The sequence below is a fragment of the Dipteris shenzhenensis genome, chromosome 21 (assembly GCF_047967505.1).
Source record: "Dipteris shenzhenensis isolate YYH24624 ecotype China chromosome 21, Dip_SZ_1.0, whole genome shotgun sequence".
In the NCBI taxonomy this organism is placed as follows: domain Eukaryota; kingdom Viridiplantae; phylum Streptophyta; class Polypodiopsida; order Gleicheniales; family Dipteridaceae; genus Dipteris; species Dipteris shenzhenensis.
The window spans coordinates 49,480,735-49,501,249 of record NC_141616.1 but is presented as its reverse complement, the minus strand read 5'-3'; the positions used below and the strand labels follow the sequence as shown (position 1 = coordinate 49,501,249).

Genomic DNA, 20,515 nt, shown 5'->3' with positions numbered 1-20,515 from the left:
AAGGCCAACGTCTAACGGCAATCGAACAGACGAGTTCATTGCTTAGCTTTGGAAGGAGCTAGTACCTAGTTAGTGGAGAATGCTTAACCGAGCTAGTCCTACATTTAACCGTGGTTAAGGGTTACATTAACAAAGTTTTGAATATACCCACTCATAACTTTACATTCATCAATCATCTTCCATCCGTCATGTGTTGATAATTCTTGATGCTTGGGACTATGCCATTATAGCTTTGATCCACAGCTCCTGCGAATGCTCCCACCCCCCCCGCTCCCGTCTACTTCCCTCGCGCTACGCGGCCCCCTCCCCCCTTCCCCTCCTCCCTCTCCGCCGCCTCTCTGCTCGCAGCCACCGTGCCTCCCTCCGTCCCCCTCTCCTCCTTCTCCGCCCGCCATCTGCCCCCCTCTCCTTCCTTCTCCGCCCCTCCATCCTTCCTCGCCTCCCCCACCTCGCATTGCGCTACCACAACCCCGCCCCTTTCCTCCCCTTCCCCACCTTTGCGCCACGCTGCCACCCCCCCCGTCCCCTCCCTCCTCTCCTCCTTGCTTCCCCGCCCTCCCTCGTGCCGTGCTGCCACACCCTCGCCTCTCCTCCCTCCCCTTCCCCGTCCTACGCCGCGCTGCCACCCCCCCTCCCTCCTCCTTTCCTCCCCTCCCTCGCCATTCTCTCCCCACTCTACCGCCTCTCCTCCCCCCGCTTCATCCCTTCCTCTTTCCTCCCCCGCCTCCGCCCCATTCCTCCCTCCCTCACCTCTGCCACTTCCTTTCCCCCGCCTTTTGGAGCTTTCGCAGTTTGTCGGTGCGGTATGGCGGCCGTAAGTTCAGAACCGGTGGCCCAAACGGACCCCCCCCCTCTCCTTCAACCTACTGCATAACACTGACAGAGCATCAGGTCTCCTTGGTGAAGCAGGCCGCCACTGACTTTTCCCAGACGTCCGTTTATGGGAGAGTCATTGGCTACGCCCCTTCACGAGCAGACATCAGGGACTGGTTGCAGTCCACCCTTTACCTTGAGGACAGCCACAGTGAGGAGGTCGCACTCATGCGACGTGGTATCTTCTGGCTCAAGCTCTCCTTAGCACAGGCTGTGAGCGATATGGTCAAACGGTCCCCTACCTCTGTGGGTGGAAAGATCATCCTTATGGTCCCATGGTATAGGGGTTTCAGTGTAGCGGACTTCGATGCCCGCTTCCGCATTCCCCGCCATCCTTCCCAGGCCTCGCAACAGAGCTTTGCTCGATCATCAAGGACTTGGGGGCGCACTTTGGCTGGCTCATGCAAGACACCTTCGTTGATGCGGCGGTAGCCCAAGGGGTGCCACGTGTCAAAGTGGCAGTCCTAGATCCGCAGAGTATCCCCTCGGAGTTCGAGATTGAGACGGACACAGGTGTGGTGATGCAGTGCATTATGGTCAATGGTTGCCCAGATCAGTGTTTGAGATGCCACGGCTTCGGGCACCAAGCGCGCTCTTGCCCTCGCTTCACGAGGACAAAACCTCAGATGGCCCCCATCCAGGCAACTCAGGATCCCCCCCGCCAGGCATCGACACCCCCTCCCGAAGGGGAAGGCTGGACTGAGGTCAAAAGGAAACGGAAAGGAAACAAAACGGTAACAAAAAAGCCCCCCCCTCTCTAGCAAGAGACCCCTGTGGTCACCAGTTAGCAGCAGCCCGGTAAGGGGAAGGAGAAAGGGAAGGAGAAGGTCAGCCAGCCTCCCCCTCATCCTTCACCCTGCCCCCCTCCCTCCTCCCCCCTCCTCCTCGGTTCCCCTACCTCCCCCCCCTACGGGACCCCCCCGGCACCTTTGGTTTCAGCCCCCCCCTCTCCCTCGAGCATGATCCCGCGGGAACCCCCCCATCCGCCTGCGCCGCCTGCGGCCCCGAAGCCAGCACAGACCTCCTCCGCGCCTATCCCCCTTGGCCCGGTGGAGGGAAGAGGCCCTTCCCCGCAGACGGCCAGCACCACTCCAACTCTTTCGATAGCCAGCACCCCTCTTTCTGGTTCTGATTCCTCATCTTCGTCCCCCCCACCCAAGGGCAGCTCCTAGAGCTCTACCTTTGGAGTTTTACCGAGCAGGACCTTGGGATTACTAGGATGCAGCTGGTATTGGCTCCTTCCCTACATGCTTAGACATCAACATCTTCTTCCTCCGAAAGGGGGCGGAGGGTAAGGTGTCCGTCCTTGCCCCCCATGATGGTCCTAGCTATTCCTTCACTATCACCAGCGACGGGAATGAGCAAAGGACGAATGAAAATGTTTGGGAGACGATTCGTGATCAATCCCAGGAGCAGGTATATGATTGGATCGGTAGCAGAGCAGCGGAGCTTCTTCAGCAGCAGTGGAAGGAGGGTGACGTTCGTCTGAGATGGCGCCACAGCGCCAAATGATTCCGCCTTTTGGTCATCATTCGACCGCCTCTGGAGTGGATCTACGTGGAAGGGCTCCGCCCTTGGAGGACCTCAGAGGTAGCGGGCTTCTACAATATTTCCCTGACGGAGGCTTCGAGTTGGTTAGAGAGAGCTTACCACCATGGGACGAAGGGCCTTTCCCCTCTGCTGAAGGTTTTAGAGGATGGGTCCGATGATCCGGCCTCTCCTTCGAAACCTTCACAGAAGCGCCTTCGTCTGCACACTGGACATCCTCCGACCACCTCGACATCGACCGCAAGCAGACAGCTGTTTGTGGCCCATCTCTCCTCTTCATGAGTATACGCATTATCTCTTGGAACGTCGACGGGTTCCACTCATCAGGAACCCGCGGCCCCAAGAAGATGGTGCTCAGACAGGAGCTCCAGCCAGCTTTGGTGGGAAGGGTAGATGTCCTCCTATTGCAGGAACACAAGCTTTCGGCTTCTCAAACTAGTAAGTGTGGGAAGGTCCTCATAGGACGCTCCCACACCTACTGGGAACCTTCGATTGGCGAGCAGGGGAGGAGCGGGGGTGTCTGTACCTCCATCGACGCTTCTCTAGTTCAGCATGTGTGTGGTTTTGGCACCTTGATCCCAGGACGAGCGCTTTAGGTGGGCTTGAATATTGAGGGATCCCGCATCGGCATCCTCAATATCTATGCCCCAACCGACCTTAGACAGAGAGCCTCTTTCTGGAGCTCTTTGACAGACTTATTGCCAGAGATGGATTCTTGGATTGTAGGAGGGGATTTCAATAACCTTGAGGCTTTAGAGGATCAGCAGGGACAAGACCCAGAGTTCCTCAGTATAGCTCAGGCGGAGCAGGCGGAATGGGACTCCTTGTTCGCTGTGGGAGGTCGAGACAGTTGGAGGGAGCCTTCCTTTTGCAGATGGACAGGGAGCTTGGACTTCTCTTGGGGTTACAGGAGGGAGGGAGGCAGACTTTTGGAGCGGTTGGACCGTTTCTATGTCAGTGATTGGGCGATAGGCAGAGGTGGAGAGTCAGCAGGGGTGGTTCCAGGGACGACCCTCTCTGACCATGCCCCAGTCATCCTAGTCCTAGACTCAGCCTCTCATTCCTTACCTCCCTGCTCATGCCGGATCCGAAACTCCATCTACTCCAGAGCAACGGTTCGCAGCAGGATAGTGGACCTGTGGGAGCAGGATTGGGACCCCATGGGGGATATGGCAGCTCAGGTAGCTCAGGTTCTTGCCGAGTCTAGTCTCATATGTCAACAGGAGGCAACTCTGGTCAGGCAGCAGTGGTGGGCGAAGGAGAGGGGTCTCAGACGAGACCTTGCCTCGATACAGCGGATGCAGCAGTCTTCTCCAGGCTCTGAGGAGCTCAGACGACAGGAGGTTAGAGCCCGAGCCATGTTAGAGGAGATCACCCAGCGACGCTCAGAGTTCTCATTTCATGCTTCCAAGTCGTTTTGGGCTAGGAAAGGCGACAGGATGTGCAGAGAGTTCTTCAGGACTCATGGCCAGAGGTCAGCAGGGGAACAGCTCCGATCTCTTAGAGCGCAGGATGGTAGTGTCAGGACAGATCCAGACGAGGTCAGGGACTTGGCGACAGATTTCTACAGATCCCTGTTCCAGCAGGAGCCCCCACACCCTCGTGCCCGCCGATGCAAGGAGGAGATGTGGAGGTATACGCCGTCGCTCGTGCAGCCTAGCATGAGTGAAACCCTTCTCGCCCCATTCACCGTGGCAGAGATGCAGGATGCTGTGAGCGATATTGATGGGCAGAAATGCCCAGGTGAGGATGGGCTCTCTAGAGCTTTCTTCACCACCTTTTGGGAGCAGATCCACCAGCCCTTGCTCACAGCCTTCCAGCATATCTTCTCCAGCGGACAGATGCCAGAGAGCCTTGCGACAGGCTTGATTTTCCTCATCCCCAAAGGGGGGGACCGTCAGGAGATCAGACAGTGGCGCCCTATCACCCTCCTCCCGACTGCCTATAAAATCCTCGCCAAGATGATCAGTAGCTGCATCCGACCCCTGCTACATGACTTGATCCATGACACCCAGACTGGTTTTGTCCAAGATCGTAGCATTTTGGACAACATCTTCACATTCTCAGAGGCGACGGAATAGTGGCCAGCACCTTGCCATACTCCTTCTTGACTTTGAGAAGGCGTACGACAGGGCAGACCGGTCCTTCTTGGAGGGCACACTTTCTCGTCTCGGTTTCCCGGGGACGAGTGGATCAGAGGTATTGCTAGCCTCTACAGATCGGCCTCCAGCCAGGTTATCATCAGTGGCAGGATGGGGGAGAGATTCACCCTCGAGCGCTCGATACGTCAGGGCTGCCCGCTTGCGCCCTACCTCTTCCTATTTTTTGTGGAGGCCATGGCTCACTTCCTACGAGCCCGCACCACTGGTCTTCGAGGGATGCGCCTCCCTATTTGGGACGATGCGGAACTTCTGAACTCCGAGTATGCAGATGACACGGCCCTGTATGTGCAAGATGATATCGAGTCACTGGAGCGAGTGAGACTGTCTTTAGACGTTTTTTGCCTAGCCGCTGGGGCGAAAATCAACTGGCATAAGTCAATTGGTTTTCTTACAGATCCGGGAGCCAGCTCATAGTGGGGTATTTTCCTGGGGTTTCGTTGGATCCCTAGAGGACAAACGACACGTTACCTGGGATTCCAAGTAGGGCTGGATATCACGCCGTCTCAGCAGTTCCTACCGGTCCTAGTTTCCATACGACGGAAGCTAGCCTTCTGGAGCACGGCTCGGCTATCTCTGGCAAGCAGGGCCCTTGTGGTCAATCAGGTCCTTCTAGCCACCGCTTGGTACGTGGCATCTTGCTGGTGTTTCTCGAGATCGTGCGTAGCCCAGCTGAGGAGACTGGTGCGGAACTTTCTGTGGTCTAGCTCAGATGGTTCCGGCACCACCAGAGCCCGGGTCGCCTGGCAGACGGTCATTCTCCCCCAGACAGAGGGTGGTCTTGGCATCATAGATTCAGAACTGCAGAGTCAGGCATTACTTGGCAAGTTAGTCATCCGCGGTCTGACCCCAGGAGGGCAGACGTGGAAGCTCTTGCTTTAGCATGGTCTCAGCGCGTGTATCCCCTAGAGAGGGGGTGATTGGCAGCCGTCTATCCAGTGGATTTTCACTTCAGCCCCGCTCCCCCTTCCTCCGCGGCCTCGTCTCGGTCTGGAGGAAGTTGCGGCACAGCCTCTCTCAGGTTCCCCCCAGCTGCCGAGAGGAGATAGACAGACAGCCCCTGATATGGAGCAGCTAGGTGACAGATGATACAGGTCGCCAGCTTGGAGAGAGATCCCATATCCCATGGGCGCTCTAGGCGTGTGGGCCTGCGCGCTCGCTCCGCGTTTGGAGGGACGTCTATAGCCAGTTGGGCCCAAGCGAGCTGGCAGCAGTAGTAGGTACGGCACGTGGGATCCAGGCTCGGCAGCGGAGATCGATGCTGCCATTCCTGTAGGTTGGAGGATTCCCATGATCACCAGACAGCTCCTCCCAGGAGATGAGAGGTAGCTAGGGCAGTTCACTCCCCTCGGCATTCCTTTGGTGGTTGCAGGCCTTTTCTCGGACTCCTCGATTCACTTCTTCTCCGTCACCGATGGTAGCCGTCTCCAGAGAAGAGAGGCCGTGATCGACCCCCAGCTTCCCTAGCAGCGCCTTCGCATCATAGGGCTGCAAGGGAAAGCGTGGCATATAGACCCCCTGATTGTTCAGGACCAGGACTGGAGACTCTGGATTTGGGAGGGCCGCTCCTTGACAGAGGTGGAGTGGGACCTAGGGGAGTGGCGCTGGCCACCACTGGAGACCTCAGAGAACCCTACCCCCTACTTCTCATACAGCGCGCGTACCGGTAGGCGTGCTCTGGGGGCTCTCCAGCGCAGGCTACCCACCCAGGCACATAGTTGGTATGCCCAAGGGATATCTCTGGTCTTTCTTCGTACATTCTGGAAGACTCTTTGGGCAAGTTGGCGGCCAAGGAAGATCTCTTACTTTCTTTGGATGGTGGTCCACAAGAGGCTACCAGTTGGGAGATGGCTGAGGCAGATGGGGCAGGAGGGGCACTGCCAGATGTGTTTTCAGGAGGAGTCGTCCCTGAAGCACTGCCTTTGGAGCTGTTCGCATGCTCAGACAATGTGGAAGGGAGTCATGGGGATCTTAGCAAGGGCTGCATCCGGGCTCCGCAACTTGACCATAACATTCCTTCCCTCTTCAAGCATCAATGCCCTTCATAAGGAAATCTAGAGATGCTCTCCGCATCTAGTACATGGATTCCTAGGTCACCTCAATAGAGGTAAACCATGCCATGCAACCACACTGTGGGCATCTTCCAATTGCATACTTGCAGCCCCAATCGGCTTTGCTTGCTTGGCTTGGCCACTTGGCTGTGGGATACCGGACTTTCTAATCCCCCTCTTTTGAAACCCACTCATTTTCAGGTATAGATACCGAGTTCTTGCCTACACAAACCCACTTGGCTTGCCTTTGGCATGTTCATTGTTCAGGGCTCATCCATGAGAGTGATTTGTTTGACTAGGTGGGTCTAAAGGCCAAAGACCTAGGTGCTTGTAAATTTGTGCCTCAAGGCAAGTGAGTAAAAGGTATCCCAAGAAGGGGTAAAGGGCGCATCTAAGGAAGGCTTTGAAAAATGGACATGTGACATTCTAGGCCCATCTAGGGAGATTGGGGACTTTGCAGGATAACCACGTGAAATTAGAATGTGGTAAATCATTCGAACAGAAGAGAGAGCATTACAGAGCAAGGCTAGGAGGAGAATATAGCAAGTCACCCGTGATGTGTCTGCTCTTTCTTTTAGAAATGGTGTTGGTGTTTGCCAACGTGGGGGATGGTTGCTTGGCTAACAAAGGGGGGGCATCTCCATCAAGATGACTTTGTCAGCCTATCTCATTGACGATGAACATGTCACTAGCTAGGACATCCTTGAGGCCTCTTCTCTCACTTGATGGTGCCAAGAGCCCTCACCCAAGCACATCGTTTGGGAGAGGGAGATGATTTCCAGCATCACAACCTCACACATCAAGGTAGCCCGTTGCATCCTAGCTATGAGGGGTCAATAAACTCGATTTGTGGCCACCTTCATCGGTATTCAGCATGATATCATCTATGCTCTCCATGCCATTGGGAGCTGGGTATATAGGACTCTAAGAAGACTGCTAAAAGGCATGAACAATTCTGCAAGGCTTGGCCTGTATGTATTTTCATATTCTAATAGATTGAGGCATCTATTGGTTATATATCCCTCCCCCTTGGCTATTGGCGCCCGCTTTCTAGGTACTTTTGACAGTGAGTTGAGAACATAAGAGGTAGGCTGCAAGATAGGCAGCGACCTTTTATTTTAGCGCCTCACTGATCGCTGAATTTGTACTTTCTCAAGTCTCTAGTGGATGATTCTTTTTTAATAGGGAAAAAATAATCCTATATTGCCCTCAACGCAACATAGTCATCCAGAGGACATTTCACCATGTTGGTTGACAAAAAGCCCATAGCCTCCATCCTAGTCTCTTCCTTGGGCTAGCCTACTGAAGCATGTAAGTGAGGGATTCACCTTCCATGGACCATTGCAAAGTCCAAAGGGCACCATTTCATTACTGCCTCCTTTGGAGTACATGACGCAGGATGGTCATAATAGTCCACCTTGGCTTCATAAAGTAATGCCTTAGGCTACATCATGTACTATCCTTGACCTTGCAACATGGTCACCCCACAGTCGACATCATCTCAAGTAGTGAGGCAATCAGAAGCAAATTGAACACATACATGAACCTTTGAAAGTCACTGCAGTTGGCATCCTCCATCAACAAGGCCCCTCTTGACTTTGGAGCCTTGATGGTGTCCTTGGCAAGGACTTGGGATAAGGGTTCCAGCGTAGCCATGGGAAATAATAGCTAGTAGAGGCAAACCCGGTTGCAGGGAAGGTGGGTGGGAGTGCCAGATGTTCATGGATGCAAGTGCCCAGTTTCAACTTAACATGTTGTGCAAGTGTAGGTCGCAAACCAATAGAGAAGGTGAACACCTCTCCAAGGTTAAATAAAGCGAACAACTTACACTAGACCTTAGACACTAAACAATAGATCGCATACTCTCAAGCAAGGAAGGAGCATTTTGTCCTCAACTGAGCCAATGGATCATTACAAAGGTGTTGGATAGTACAAATTCACTCACACTCATTCCAAGAATCTCAGAGACACTCTTCCAATCCAACTCTTCTACTCGTAAAAGTGAGCCCTCTCAAAGTACACTCCCAAAACCCCTCCTTGCATGTTGCCAATACTTGGCTAGGACGTGGACAAGTGGGGGAGTGGGGCTGATCCATTGATACATTGAAATTATTCAATTGCCAAAATCATAATACAAAGAAGCCCTCGAACACAATCAACAATGTCTTGTAGATGATGGAGAGAGGTAAGTAAGACATAATGGCACATATAACCCTACAGTCAAAGACAAGATTGCCTTAACATCCCCGCTGATGGGAATGCCCCAAATGCAACCAACTGAATTTGAGGTGGATGTTATCCACTTGGCAAACTGCTAAGACTTTGTGAGCTCCAAGGCCTTGAAGCCACCACTCCTCTGCATGCCTCACGACATGGTCCATCTGATAACTAGGGATAAAGGAGATCATTAAAAGAACAATAATACATTTTTTGAAGAAGTCCAAGAAATGAGGTGGTGTGTTGGTTTGCTAAGAGAGGATTGGTGGTGGCTCCATGATGTATGCACTATGTTCCCAATTGTGCTCTATGCTCTCCTCTCCTTAATGCTCCATGTGAGTTCGCTGAGATACGCCTTTGGCCTGAGCAATTGCACCCTACACTTCAGTGATGGGAGAGAGACCCTGCATCCTCCGTAGGATTCTAAAAAGCTTCCAGAGGATCATAAATTGCAAGTAGTGAGTCATCTCAAACAAAGTGCAGGAAGGATATGGCAGATTGATGAAGCCATTCCAGTGGATTCGATCGGGATGGCCTGTATTTGGACAGACACTATACATACATTGATGGCCACTTGAATGAGCATATAGGGATCCTCCAGAGCCACCTCTGCTACGAGAGCTGTGTTCCTTGGGGAATGGAGAGGCTCCCCATTCTTCTCGGAGTCTTCTACAGGGTTGCGGTGGCATTTTCAGCCTCAGCTTTGGATTTTTCCAACCTCATTTTGAGGAGTCGTCTTTTTGGGTGGTCGGTGCCTAGAGGCTGTGTAACTCAGCTAGAGAGTGGGATGTTGTCCTCATTGGATGCTATAATTCTTAGACTCGTGAAATTATCGCCAGTCCTCATTGCTAGCATTGTCCATCATCTTCTGTCTGGTGCTCTGCCTCCATAATCTGTCATACTCTCAACGCACTTGAGTCCTATACATGTTCGACACGTGCATTGCATATACTTGCATTCAACAAACATGTCACTCTAAGGCATATCACCTTGCCCAGGGCATTGATAGGAAAGGAACGGGGGAAATAGACATAGGCATTGATCAGAAGGGCACAAAGTGGGGGGTGAGATCAAGAGGGATAGTAAAGAGGACTTGCCAACGTACCTAAACATTTGTTTCACATATGCATTCTGTAAATCTCCAGCAGAATACTCAGTCCATTGTATCCATTCTCTAGGTTAGGGCTGTTGTCAAGCTCTAAGGTAAGGTTATTTTAGGTTAGGGTTATGGTAACCATGCTCTAGGTTAGAGTTATTGTCAATATCTAGCATTCCTTCCATTTTACATATGGTTATTGCGCAGGAATTGATGTTCCGTTGCTTGTCTAAATTACCTTCCCTGGACTAGTTTGATGGAGCAATACAACTGATACAGCTCCGATGGCTAGAGCGAAATACTTGCAAAGGCTGCATAGAGTATAAAATCAATGTGAGTAAACTGCTTTTTAAAACATAATATATACACTATTGAGGTTAGCAGAAGAAAGAAAACAAAGAAAATTATTTGTGATGTAATTACCTTCCACAACAAAGGTAAACTGCTCGTTCTCCCGAATTCTCTTTCAGGTTGCTTGTAAAATTTGAAGCCACAATTTCTGCCAAAGGAGATGCATTCCAATCTTCATGTTGTGACATACCAAACCATGCATCCCCAAGTAAAGCACATCCATCAACTGAATTCTGAATAAAGCCTTGCAGAAGATGATCGCTTTTTGACTCTTGTTTCAGTAATGATGAGGTAAAATCCAAAGGCTTCACCCAGCTTCCACAGCCATGGTGTGCAGCCATAATAATCCCATCATTTCCCAAACTGTCCGCCTTGGCTGGTCCCAAGATGGTGCTGATGAAATGCAAGAGACGCTTTCCAGATGCAGAATCTTTTAAATTTTTGTCGGTCAGGCATGGGCTACCCATAACTCCAAGAACCAAGCTGCCATCTACTACCAGAGCCAGGCCAATCTGAAGTTCACACATTATCAAGGATGAAAGCATACAAAAGTCTCCAAACCTTGCATTATGAATAGGAACAAAATATGTGCTGTATTATCTTCAAAAAGTCCTTTCATAAAACTTCAGACCTTAAAGTTTACAATGCATAGCATGGACTACATGCAAAGGCAACATTGCTCACATCATCAACACAAAGAAAGGTGCAGCTCACATGCATAGAGATTCATTACTTCAGCCTTCACATGTTTTTCCAGACTGCCATGCCTAGTTTAAAGCCTAAAGGCATAGGGAAAATTGGCCAACTTAACTGATGTTCTAAAGACGAGAACAATTTATCCTGTATCTGAATGCACCCAGATATCAATAAAAAAGCATTAATTTAGGGCTTATATGATATCAACAACTCTTGAGCCACACATGATTTGCGAACCAAAGTCATGATTATTGTTCTACTTCCAGCAATCATTGGGTGCTCTTTTCATTGTATGACATGCAGAAACATTGTCTCCATTATGATGACCTATGTAATCTGATATAGAGTTGAATGAGCATGATGGACATGAGTTTCAACAGTAGATGCCACTCACGAATCAGTATAGACACCCAAATTACAAGATTACCCTCTAATATATTGCTAAGATTGCCCAGGGGAATAGGGTCCTTATATTTGCTTCGTAGTTCCTCCTAATGATGATTTGTATTGGTTTGAATGTGTTTCCCTTGCATTGTATGGGCACCTGCACATGACTACTAGTAGCAGTCAGAATACTCTTCTATAGTCAGTCCTCCTTTGTTACAAATGTGTTTGCAACCTGATCCTTGGCGCTCTAAAAAATTATCACCATACTCTCTTGGACACTTTGCCTTTCAAGAGAGCTATGATCGCTCTCTCTCGAGCTCATCTCATGACCACTCTCCTCGTACTCCTCCAAACCTCCTGCTTGGCTGCCAAGTATCAAGTAGATCGAGAAGTAGTGCCAAGCAGTGATCTGTAGAAGTCCATGGCCACGTCCCACATCATATGGGCTAGCTGCCATAATGCCATCTGGCCTCCTTAGTGTCCTAATGCCCTCCCTCGATGACTGGTGCTTGTAGTTTGAAATAAGTCTTTGGTAACTTGGAAGTCTAGAATGCAGCCCTAGCATGAAATTTGTACTTTGGGCTAGCCTCCTGCATGGCCTGAATCTCTACTATGACAATCTGCATCCTCTCCACCACCCAAGGGTGGTCGTAGTCGTTGATGAGGCAAAACTTAGCTGTAACCGTTCCATCTTGACAGCTTCTTTTAGGAAGTCTTGAAGTGAGGCATGTTCAGGGAGTTTATCAACCAACCTTCTATACAATGGTAGGGGGTAATGCTTTCAAAAACCATCCCTTCATGACAGCATCATTAGGTGGCACGGACATCTTTGCCACCAAGACCCTCATCCTTGTGTACATCTCAGAGATGCTTTCTCCAGGCTTCATGGTGTCAGTGGATAATTCTTGGACAATCATGTGTTCGAATTTTTCCAACTTGAAAGTGCGTAAGAATTCCTCCCTTAGGTCTATCCACATCTGGAAGTGGTCCGGGGAAAATTGACTGTACCATACATCCGCGGCATCCTCCAATGACGAAGGGGAAGATGTGAAGGAACGCATGCTCATTCTCCTCACCTTTAGCTCTACATGCTGTGAGGAATTTCCTCACATGAGCTTCCGCATCCTCATGGAGGTGTCCTTTGAACTTTTGAGTCTTCAAGATGCAAGAGTTGGAGGGAGTTCTGATGGGGCTGTAATGAGTGTCGGTGCTCTAGAGGAGGAGACCACACCGACAACTCCTCCTGTGGAGGACCACGATGGGGAAGTCACTACTGATGTAGCCATAGAGGAAGTGTACCCAGATGGTAGTGCATACGCGGAGGGTCTCAGTGTTGCAAAGGGAAAGGGTGAGAACATAGAAGATGTGGGGGTTAAAGAGGATGGGAGAGCATTTGGGAAAGAGAGGGACGGAGTTGAAGTCATGGATGAGTAGGCAGTAGGGAGGGAAGGAGGTGGTGGAAAAGGCAACACCGGTGTGGATGGAAAGGGAGATGAAACCATCATGGCAGGTAAAGGCATGGCCGAAGCAAAAGTACCGCCCAGTGGGATAGATGTAGAAGAAAGATTAGCTAGGAGCGCGGAGCTATGCATAACAGATGAGGTAGCAGCTTGTCCACAAGTGGTCGAGGTGGGAGCAGATAGAGTCACCACTCCGGTAGAAGAGGTGGTTGATGAAGACATCGTTGCAAGAGGAGGAGAGGGGCTGCCTTGACCTTGATGAGTCCCTGAGGAGCCCTCGTCCTTAGTACCCTCTTCTTTTACATGTTCTCTGCTTTGCACTTCTTCTTCTCCGGAGTGCGGATCTACTGACCACTAGGGTTCCTGTTGATCCAAGTCAATGAGAGTGTCGATGAAGTTACTTGCTCTAGCTATTGCTCCAATGGGCTCACTTTGTGCTCAAGTTGAGGACTTCGCAAACTTACGTCGCACGTAATACTTCTTGTATTGAGTTTGGTCTGCCGGAAGTCTTTTCTCCACTCTCCTCAAGTACCTCCTAGTTCTCTCACTAGCTCCTTCAAATGTTTCAGAGCTACTCGGCATAAGACCTCTCTCTAGGACCCTAGATCACCACTTCACTTGTGCTACTCAACACCAGCAGTGTCCTACCGTGATCGCCATAAACTTTTTGAGGGGAGGGGTTCCTATCCTTCCGGAGGTGTTACCGGAGGCCAAAGGCCGCTCGCGTGAGAAGCATGAATGCTACAATGCTCTAATGCAATGGATCGCGCAGAGTGCACCGTGCAGTGGTGTGCGAGTGCCGTATGCTATACTGCACTGAACGACGATGTACGAGTGCACTATGCTAAATGACAATCACCTGAGAATTCCACAACATAAGCAGAATAAGAAAAATGAGAAAGTGACCAAGATGGCCAAAGTACATATCACTGGACCACTTTCTCCAGGTCACAAGTTGCAAGTCACAAGAACACACAGGTCTATCCCTATAGTAGACAAAGGGTACACACAAGTCTCTCCACACTCTCTCCTTGGCGAGCTCGTAGCTCCAGCCTGTATCTCTCCTCACGCTCTCCTTTCTCCCGCTCCAGTGCCGAATGCTAAATGCCCAATGCTCTGTCCCCCCTTCCCTTTCCACCTTAGCCTTCATCCTCATCTCTGCCTTGGAGGGCCCCTTCTTCGCTGAGAATCCCCCCCTTTCTTCCCATTGGTCATCCTCTTATCTCCTTAGCTGTTGAGGATAGCCGTTGCGCCACTAGCTCTCTTAATGGCTATGGCGACTTCCTGACTCCCTAACTCGCCAGCCTCTTCTAGTCAGGATGGTGTAAATTCTCCATGTGCCGGTGAGCTGGATCACCGCATCACTGAACCACTATGTAGCTGTAAATACTCCTGACTGCTCCATGTGCTAAGCTCACTCTCCATGTGCGCAGCTCTCGATGAGATCGCCTTGGGCATGATACTCCTGGTCGACCTGTGGTTGACATGTGTCGACGCATGGTTGCCTCGGATAGTACTCCTGGATGAACCCGTGTGATCAACTCCTCGTGTCGTGTGGTTGACCTGTGTTGACACATAGTCAACACCTGTCGTCATGTGGTCAACACCTGTCAACATGTGGTCAACGCCTGTCGTCATGTGGTCAGGGTTGTTTCTATTGTAACAAAGACACCTGGCCCCCATAACCTATTTGCTGTATATAAGTTAGGAACACTTGAGACAGCCTGGTCTTAAGGCCTGGATCTTCAATAGGAGCAACAACAGTTGCATCAAGAAATTTAAGGGCAATCGGCTATGTGTTTCGCTTCACCCCAACATTCTGCAATGTAAATGGACATTCCCCCAACGTTTTGAACTTTTCTGCAACCTTTAGGTATAAAGGCAGATTTGTAACAATACTCATATGTTGGCAAAGAGTTGTAACTACTTACAGTTATGAGGTCATCGGTCAATGCACCGTCCCCAATTATAAGCTCATCCCTTTGCTTGAAGGAGGTGCCGAGCTTAATAATCGTAATCACCAAAGTTGCCAATGGCAATTGGTTCCCCTCACCCTTATTGATGAGGTCCTTACAAGTTTCCTTGTGCTTGGAAATGCTGTTTTCCAAGAGAAAGTATGGCTCTACAATGAATGGAGGGATTTTTTGGATCCTATTGCATGGGTCAAATGTAAGGGTATAGTCTGAGGTGCCTCCATCATTCCTCACATTCTTTGACACACACTAAAAAGTTGACTATACACACACAGTCACCTACGTTCAATGTCTTGACAAAATCAGCATAGAAGATCTCGTCTACATGCAATGTAATGCAGCCAATACAATTCCTATCTACCAAGCAACCTTTGAAGACTACTTTGGGTAACTGACATTTTGGATTATGAAGGTACCATACTCGTTTAAGACACGACCATAAAACACTCCATTCTGAATTGACAAGTCAATATCCTGGACACATAGAGGTTTACTAGTGAATGGAGCAGGAAAAGGGGGTTTTCATCACAATTCCATGTTTCAGGAGAACCTGGAGGAGTTAAGGGAAAAGGCTCTACATGAGGGTAGGGATTAGAGGTTTCACCTCTTAGGTTCAACGTCTTTGGTTTCTTATTTTCGACAGCTCATCCCGAAACTCTCATTTAAACTCCTTTTCACAGACACCCTATAACCAGAAGATACATTCAAAGAGGGAGGAGGAGATGATTCCAACAAAGAAGCCACACCATGAATCATGGGACCGGTATTATGAGATGCTATAGGGGAAGCGTTATTGGACAAAGAAGTAGTCTCTTTCTCATCAACCAAATTTTGATCTACTATATAAAGCAAAGAAATAGGAAAATTTCTGCTACAGAGATATTCTGCTAAAATCTGACCAATTGTAGAAATGATGAAATGACCATGTACATACAATAGCCCATTAACAATTAAATTTGTATATATAAAATTTAAATAATTTTTTAGAGCTATGCTCATGCTCATGTGTGGTTGCTCAACACAATTTATGGCATGAAGTGGGCTCCCCCTGTCTGAACTTGCAACCTGCTCACCCTCTTCACCAATTAAAAGCTTCTACGCAAGATCTCTCCTGTGCTTAGTCCAGTGTTATCCTCGAAATTTGTGATTTAAGTGTGCTGAGTCCAGTATCTTCCTTGGCTTCATTTCCATCTGAACTCGTCAGGGTTTGCTGCAAGTTTCAACCCAAGCAGTAGCTGCCAGTACAAGATACGATTTGCTGCAAGTAATTGCTCATTTCCAGCCACAAGATTGGTGCCTACAGCTTGCAATTTGACTTACTTCCAGCTCCAAGTCTGGCACCTTCATCAGCTGCATTTCTAGCTTCAAGTTTTGGTGCATTCATCATCTTTTTTCAACTTACTTCAGTTCCAAATAAGTGCAATCTCTGCTCCAAAAACGTGTAGGTTCAAGTTTGGATTAGCTGCAAGCTTCTGCTCAGACATTTGTGCCAGCAATAGCCTCAGAAATGGGCCTCTAGGAAGCTTCAATTTCGAAACCATTCTGCTTGGATGGAGGGTCTGGGCGTGGATGTTTTTTCTGTAGATCCAACCATTTAAAAAAAAAAAAAATTTAAATGGCTCAAAGAGCCATCCATGAACCAGTGCACCAGGAGCCAGGACAGCATCGTTGTCTTGGCACGATGCTGTCTTGGCTCCTAGTGCACCGGATATAGCAGCGACTCTTCGAGCCCTTATTTTAAAATTTTCCCTTTTCTTTGTATGCCAAGTGCATGCAAGAATCAACAATTAAAAATAAATGGTCAAAGAGTCCATGCTCTATCCGGTGCCACAAGAGCCAAGTCAGCATTGCCGTCTTGGCTCCTGGCACACTGGACTGAGCATGGTCGTTTGGAGCTCTTTAAATTTCTTTTAAAATTATATTTGCATGTCATAACCAACCATTAAAATAAAAATAACCCCATGCTTGATCCGGGGCACTTCAAAGCCAAGATGGCAACACCGTCTTGCCTCTTGGCACACTAGATCGAGCATGGGCTCTTGGAGCCCTTTTTTTCCAATTTTAATTATATTTGCATGAAAATTGCATGCCAAGTGCATGCAAGCACCAAACATTCACACACAAAAAAGGGGGCTCCAAGAGCCGATGCTCGATCCGGTGTACCAGGAGCCCAGACCGCATTGTCATCTTGGCTCTTGGCACAATGGATCGAGCATGGCGTCTTGGAGCCCTTTTTTAAAAAAAATTTGAGTCTTCGCATACCAAGACCATGCCAGGTTCATGCAAGTACCAACCATTCCAAAAAAAAGAAGAAAAAGCAATGATCTCTCATCTAGGGCCTCACATCTAGGTTGGATGCTAGAGATTATGCTAATAGGTCATCGGCTTTGGGCACTAGGGGAGGAACATGCATTTTAGTTTCAAACTCTTTTCTTGCCTCAGTGGCTGGATATGGTATCATCACACCCTCTAGAGCATAGTGGAGCATTCTTTTAATTGGGGGACAAAAGGTTGGACTTCTCAACCTTTATGCCCCCAACAATAAAGGGGACTGTGTCCTCTTCTGAAAAAACTTCTCTCTTGGGCCGCCATTGCAAAGTTATGGAATTGGAGGTGACTTCAACATGGTGGAGATGCCTTCAGATAAAAAGGGGGGAGGAGAAGGTGGTGTTCACTCACTGGTGAGAGCAGCTTGGGATGCCTTTCTTTTTCAATTCAGTGGCAGAGATGCTTGGATAGATGATGCCTTTCACACTTTGCCTCATTCACTCCTATTCTCGTGGTCAAGACTTAGAGTGCAAATGCCCATGCTTGAGCGGATCATAGATTTTATGTGGATGATTGGGCACTAGATAGAGGGTGTTTAGTATGCATTTCTCCATGTATTTCTACATTGGGATCATTTTTGGGTGGTTATGGTGGATTTTGAACCTCATCGTAGTTGTTGCTCAACCAGTATTAGGATTCCACATGCCTTGTAAGATGATGAGGGACTCAAGGAGAATATTTTGCAGATTTGGGTGTCTCACTTGCAGGATGGTTTGGCATCACCTTCTCATGTGGTAGTAGCTCTATCTGATATTCGTGATTATCATCATTCTATTGTAAATACCAGGAGAGTTGAGATTATTAGACAGGAGATTAGCCTTAGATAACAGATAGTGGCCCTGCAGAGGAAAGAGTATAAATGGCCTACGGATGATTGGATTCGGGAACGCCTTGCTGTAGCAAGGGCTCATCAGGAGATGTTGCTAGATCAAAGAGCAGATTATGCCTTTCATGTAGGTATGTCCTTTTGATACAGATGGGGGGTAGATTCAATAAGCACTTCTTCTTTACTCTTCGCCTGAGACATGGTAGAGAGAGTGTCTCTTAGCTTATTGACTCAAACGGGGTTTTACAGTCAGATCTTGATCCCGCCTTGCACATAGCTACAGATTTTTGTACCTCCCTTTTTTAGCAAATCCACACACACCTGCCAGAGATGATGTCAGAGATAGAGTTTGGCAGGATATTCCTTGGTGAAGCCATACTTGGGAGTGTTACTTGATGCACCCTTCATCAACATGGAATTTAGGTTTGCACTTCTTGCCTACCCAAGGGCAAGTGCCTTTGACAGTACCTTATCCAAAAAGGCTGCATAAATTTAATTTCTCAATGGATGCCAATTACTCTCTTAGGCACGTTTTATAAGATTTTGGCCAAAGCTATCAGCTTGCGCTTGCAGCCCATCCTTCTCAACTTCATCCATGACCTGTAGATGGGCTTTGTTCATGGTTGAAGCATCTTTGATAGAATATTGTCATTTTGGGAGGCTTCACATTGGGCTATGCAAAGTGGCCAAAGACCTACCCTCTACTCTTGGGCTTCGAGAAGCCTAGAACAAAGAAGATTGGGATTTTTTTGGAAGGTACCCTTCTACCCTTTGGATTCTCACATGCTTGGGTTAGTGGGTTCCCCCCTTGTACAGAGCAGCCCACAGCAAGGTGCTCATTGATGGACCAAGGGAAGAGAGGTTTCAGATTTCTAGATTAGTTCACAAGGATGCCCTCTTTCCCCTTCTTGTATTTATTTGTGGCTGAAGCTAGGATCATATTTCTGAGATCTCAAGGAGATGTTATTGGGCTGAAACTCCCGTCATACAGGCTGAGGAGCTCTTGGATAGTGAACTAACTGATGATGATACCACTGTTTTATGAGATGCCACTCCATAGAACCTCAATTCTTTCAAGGAAGCCTTGGATTTATTTTTCTCGGCAACAGGTGCACATATCAATTGGAATACATCGAATGACTTTTGGCTTACTAACCAGGACACTCTAGGTTGGGGGACTGATTTGGGCTTCGCATGGATTCCAAGGGGTGTTTCTGTCAAGGATCTTCATGGGCAGCCTCCACCAGGAGGAATGTATTCTTGAGGGTGTAGAGCCGCTCCCCATTTTTCTCAAAATCCCCCATAGGGTTGAGGTGGCACTTTCAGCCTCAGCCTTGGATATTTTCTAGCTCTTTTACAGGATATTGATTTTGCCGTATTAGGGTATTGTTTCCTCATACCTCGCATGATGTACTCCTCCCTTCAACTTGCTCTCGGAGTTTCAATCATACTTAATAGAAGTCTTTTCTCAGAAGACATCTAGATGCCATACTTGTTGGTACGCGCACACATGCGAATGGTTTGAGAGATTAGGTTTTCATATAGACATGTTGCCACCCTTCCAGTACAGCACTAACGCTCCGTTTGTCCCGTTCCGAGGCAATGAATTCAACCCAATTATCTGGGAGGATCTTCTATAGCTTCACACATTCAGGGCTTGTGGCCACAGGCAAAGCTCCCTATGAAGCTCAGTTTCTATCATGACCGCTGCTTGCACATCTCGGGTTTCACCATCCCACCAGGATACACCCAGATCCACCTACCACATTCACTCAGGATTGCCCTTGGTCAGTTACATGTGTCATTGCACCGACTCAGTTTCGAGAGAGGGCGAGCAAAGGGGATTTCCACGGAGAGTCGTATCTGCACATTATGTGAGCACCATGAGGTGGAGTCAAAGGAGCACCTTCTCTTCTGTTGCCCAGTCTACTATGAGATTTGTGGACGATACCATTGCCTTTTCAGAGACAGATTGGAGGGCCTCTCCAGACGACTAATATACCCAGATTAGAGATGCCTAGCAGCTTTTATTCACAAGGCAGTCCGTTATAGAGATCGTGTCATCAGATTGAGGAGATAGGAGCAGGGGACTGTGCCCAACCCATCCCAGAGTACGATCACAAATTTCTTCCAGGCAGAGCATGTTGCTATCCCAACCGTTGTCAGTAAGAGAGGGAGAGACCCTGAGACCGAGACACGGCACACCCGACAGAGGACAGACACACAGATTACACTCATAGACATCTCCTCCATTTTCAGGCCTGGGGTGCGCCGATCGGGGTTACAGTGGTGCTTCGTTAGACGTCAGGGTAGCGGCTAGGAGGGCACGATAGGTTACTCATCCAGATAGCAGACAGCAATCCATTACGGGCTTCTTGCCTACACAGCCCAGTCCACGCCGTTGGGTATAGCTTGATGTTCTATATGTCTATTGTATTGTATTGGATCAGACTACGTTAAAGATGCCAGACTAGGACATGGAATGGAATGGAAAGGAAAAGCAAGACTAGGAAAGCATAATGGAAATGAAATAATGCGAGAAAGAGATAT

The 20,515-nt window shown here is 48.9% G+C and overlaps 1 protein-coding gene across 4 annotated transcripts in view; it reads right to left on the bottom strand.

Annotated features, from left to right (window-relative positions):
• The window catches only part of LOC147888999 (Inositol monophosphatase family protein), a 144,233-nt gene that overhangs the window by 7,304 nt on the left and 116,414 nt on the right, over nt 1-20,515 (bottom strand). For all 4 annotated transcript variants that reach the window (XM_087392703.1, XM_087392700.1, XM_087392701.1 and 1 more), the window contains 2 exons: nt 10,368-10,807; nt 10,183-10,255 (listed from right to left, as the gene is read on the bottom strand). In XM_087392703.1, coding sequence (XP_087248829.1) covers nt 10,183-10,255; nt 10,368-10,807 — 513 coding nt within the window. The remainder of the gene's footprint in view (nt 1-10,182; nt 10,256-10,367; nt 10,808-20,515) is intronic.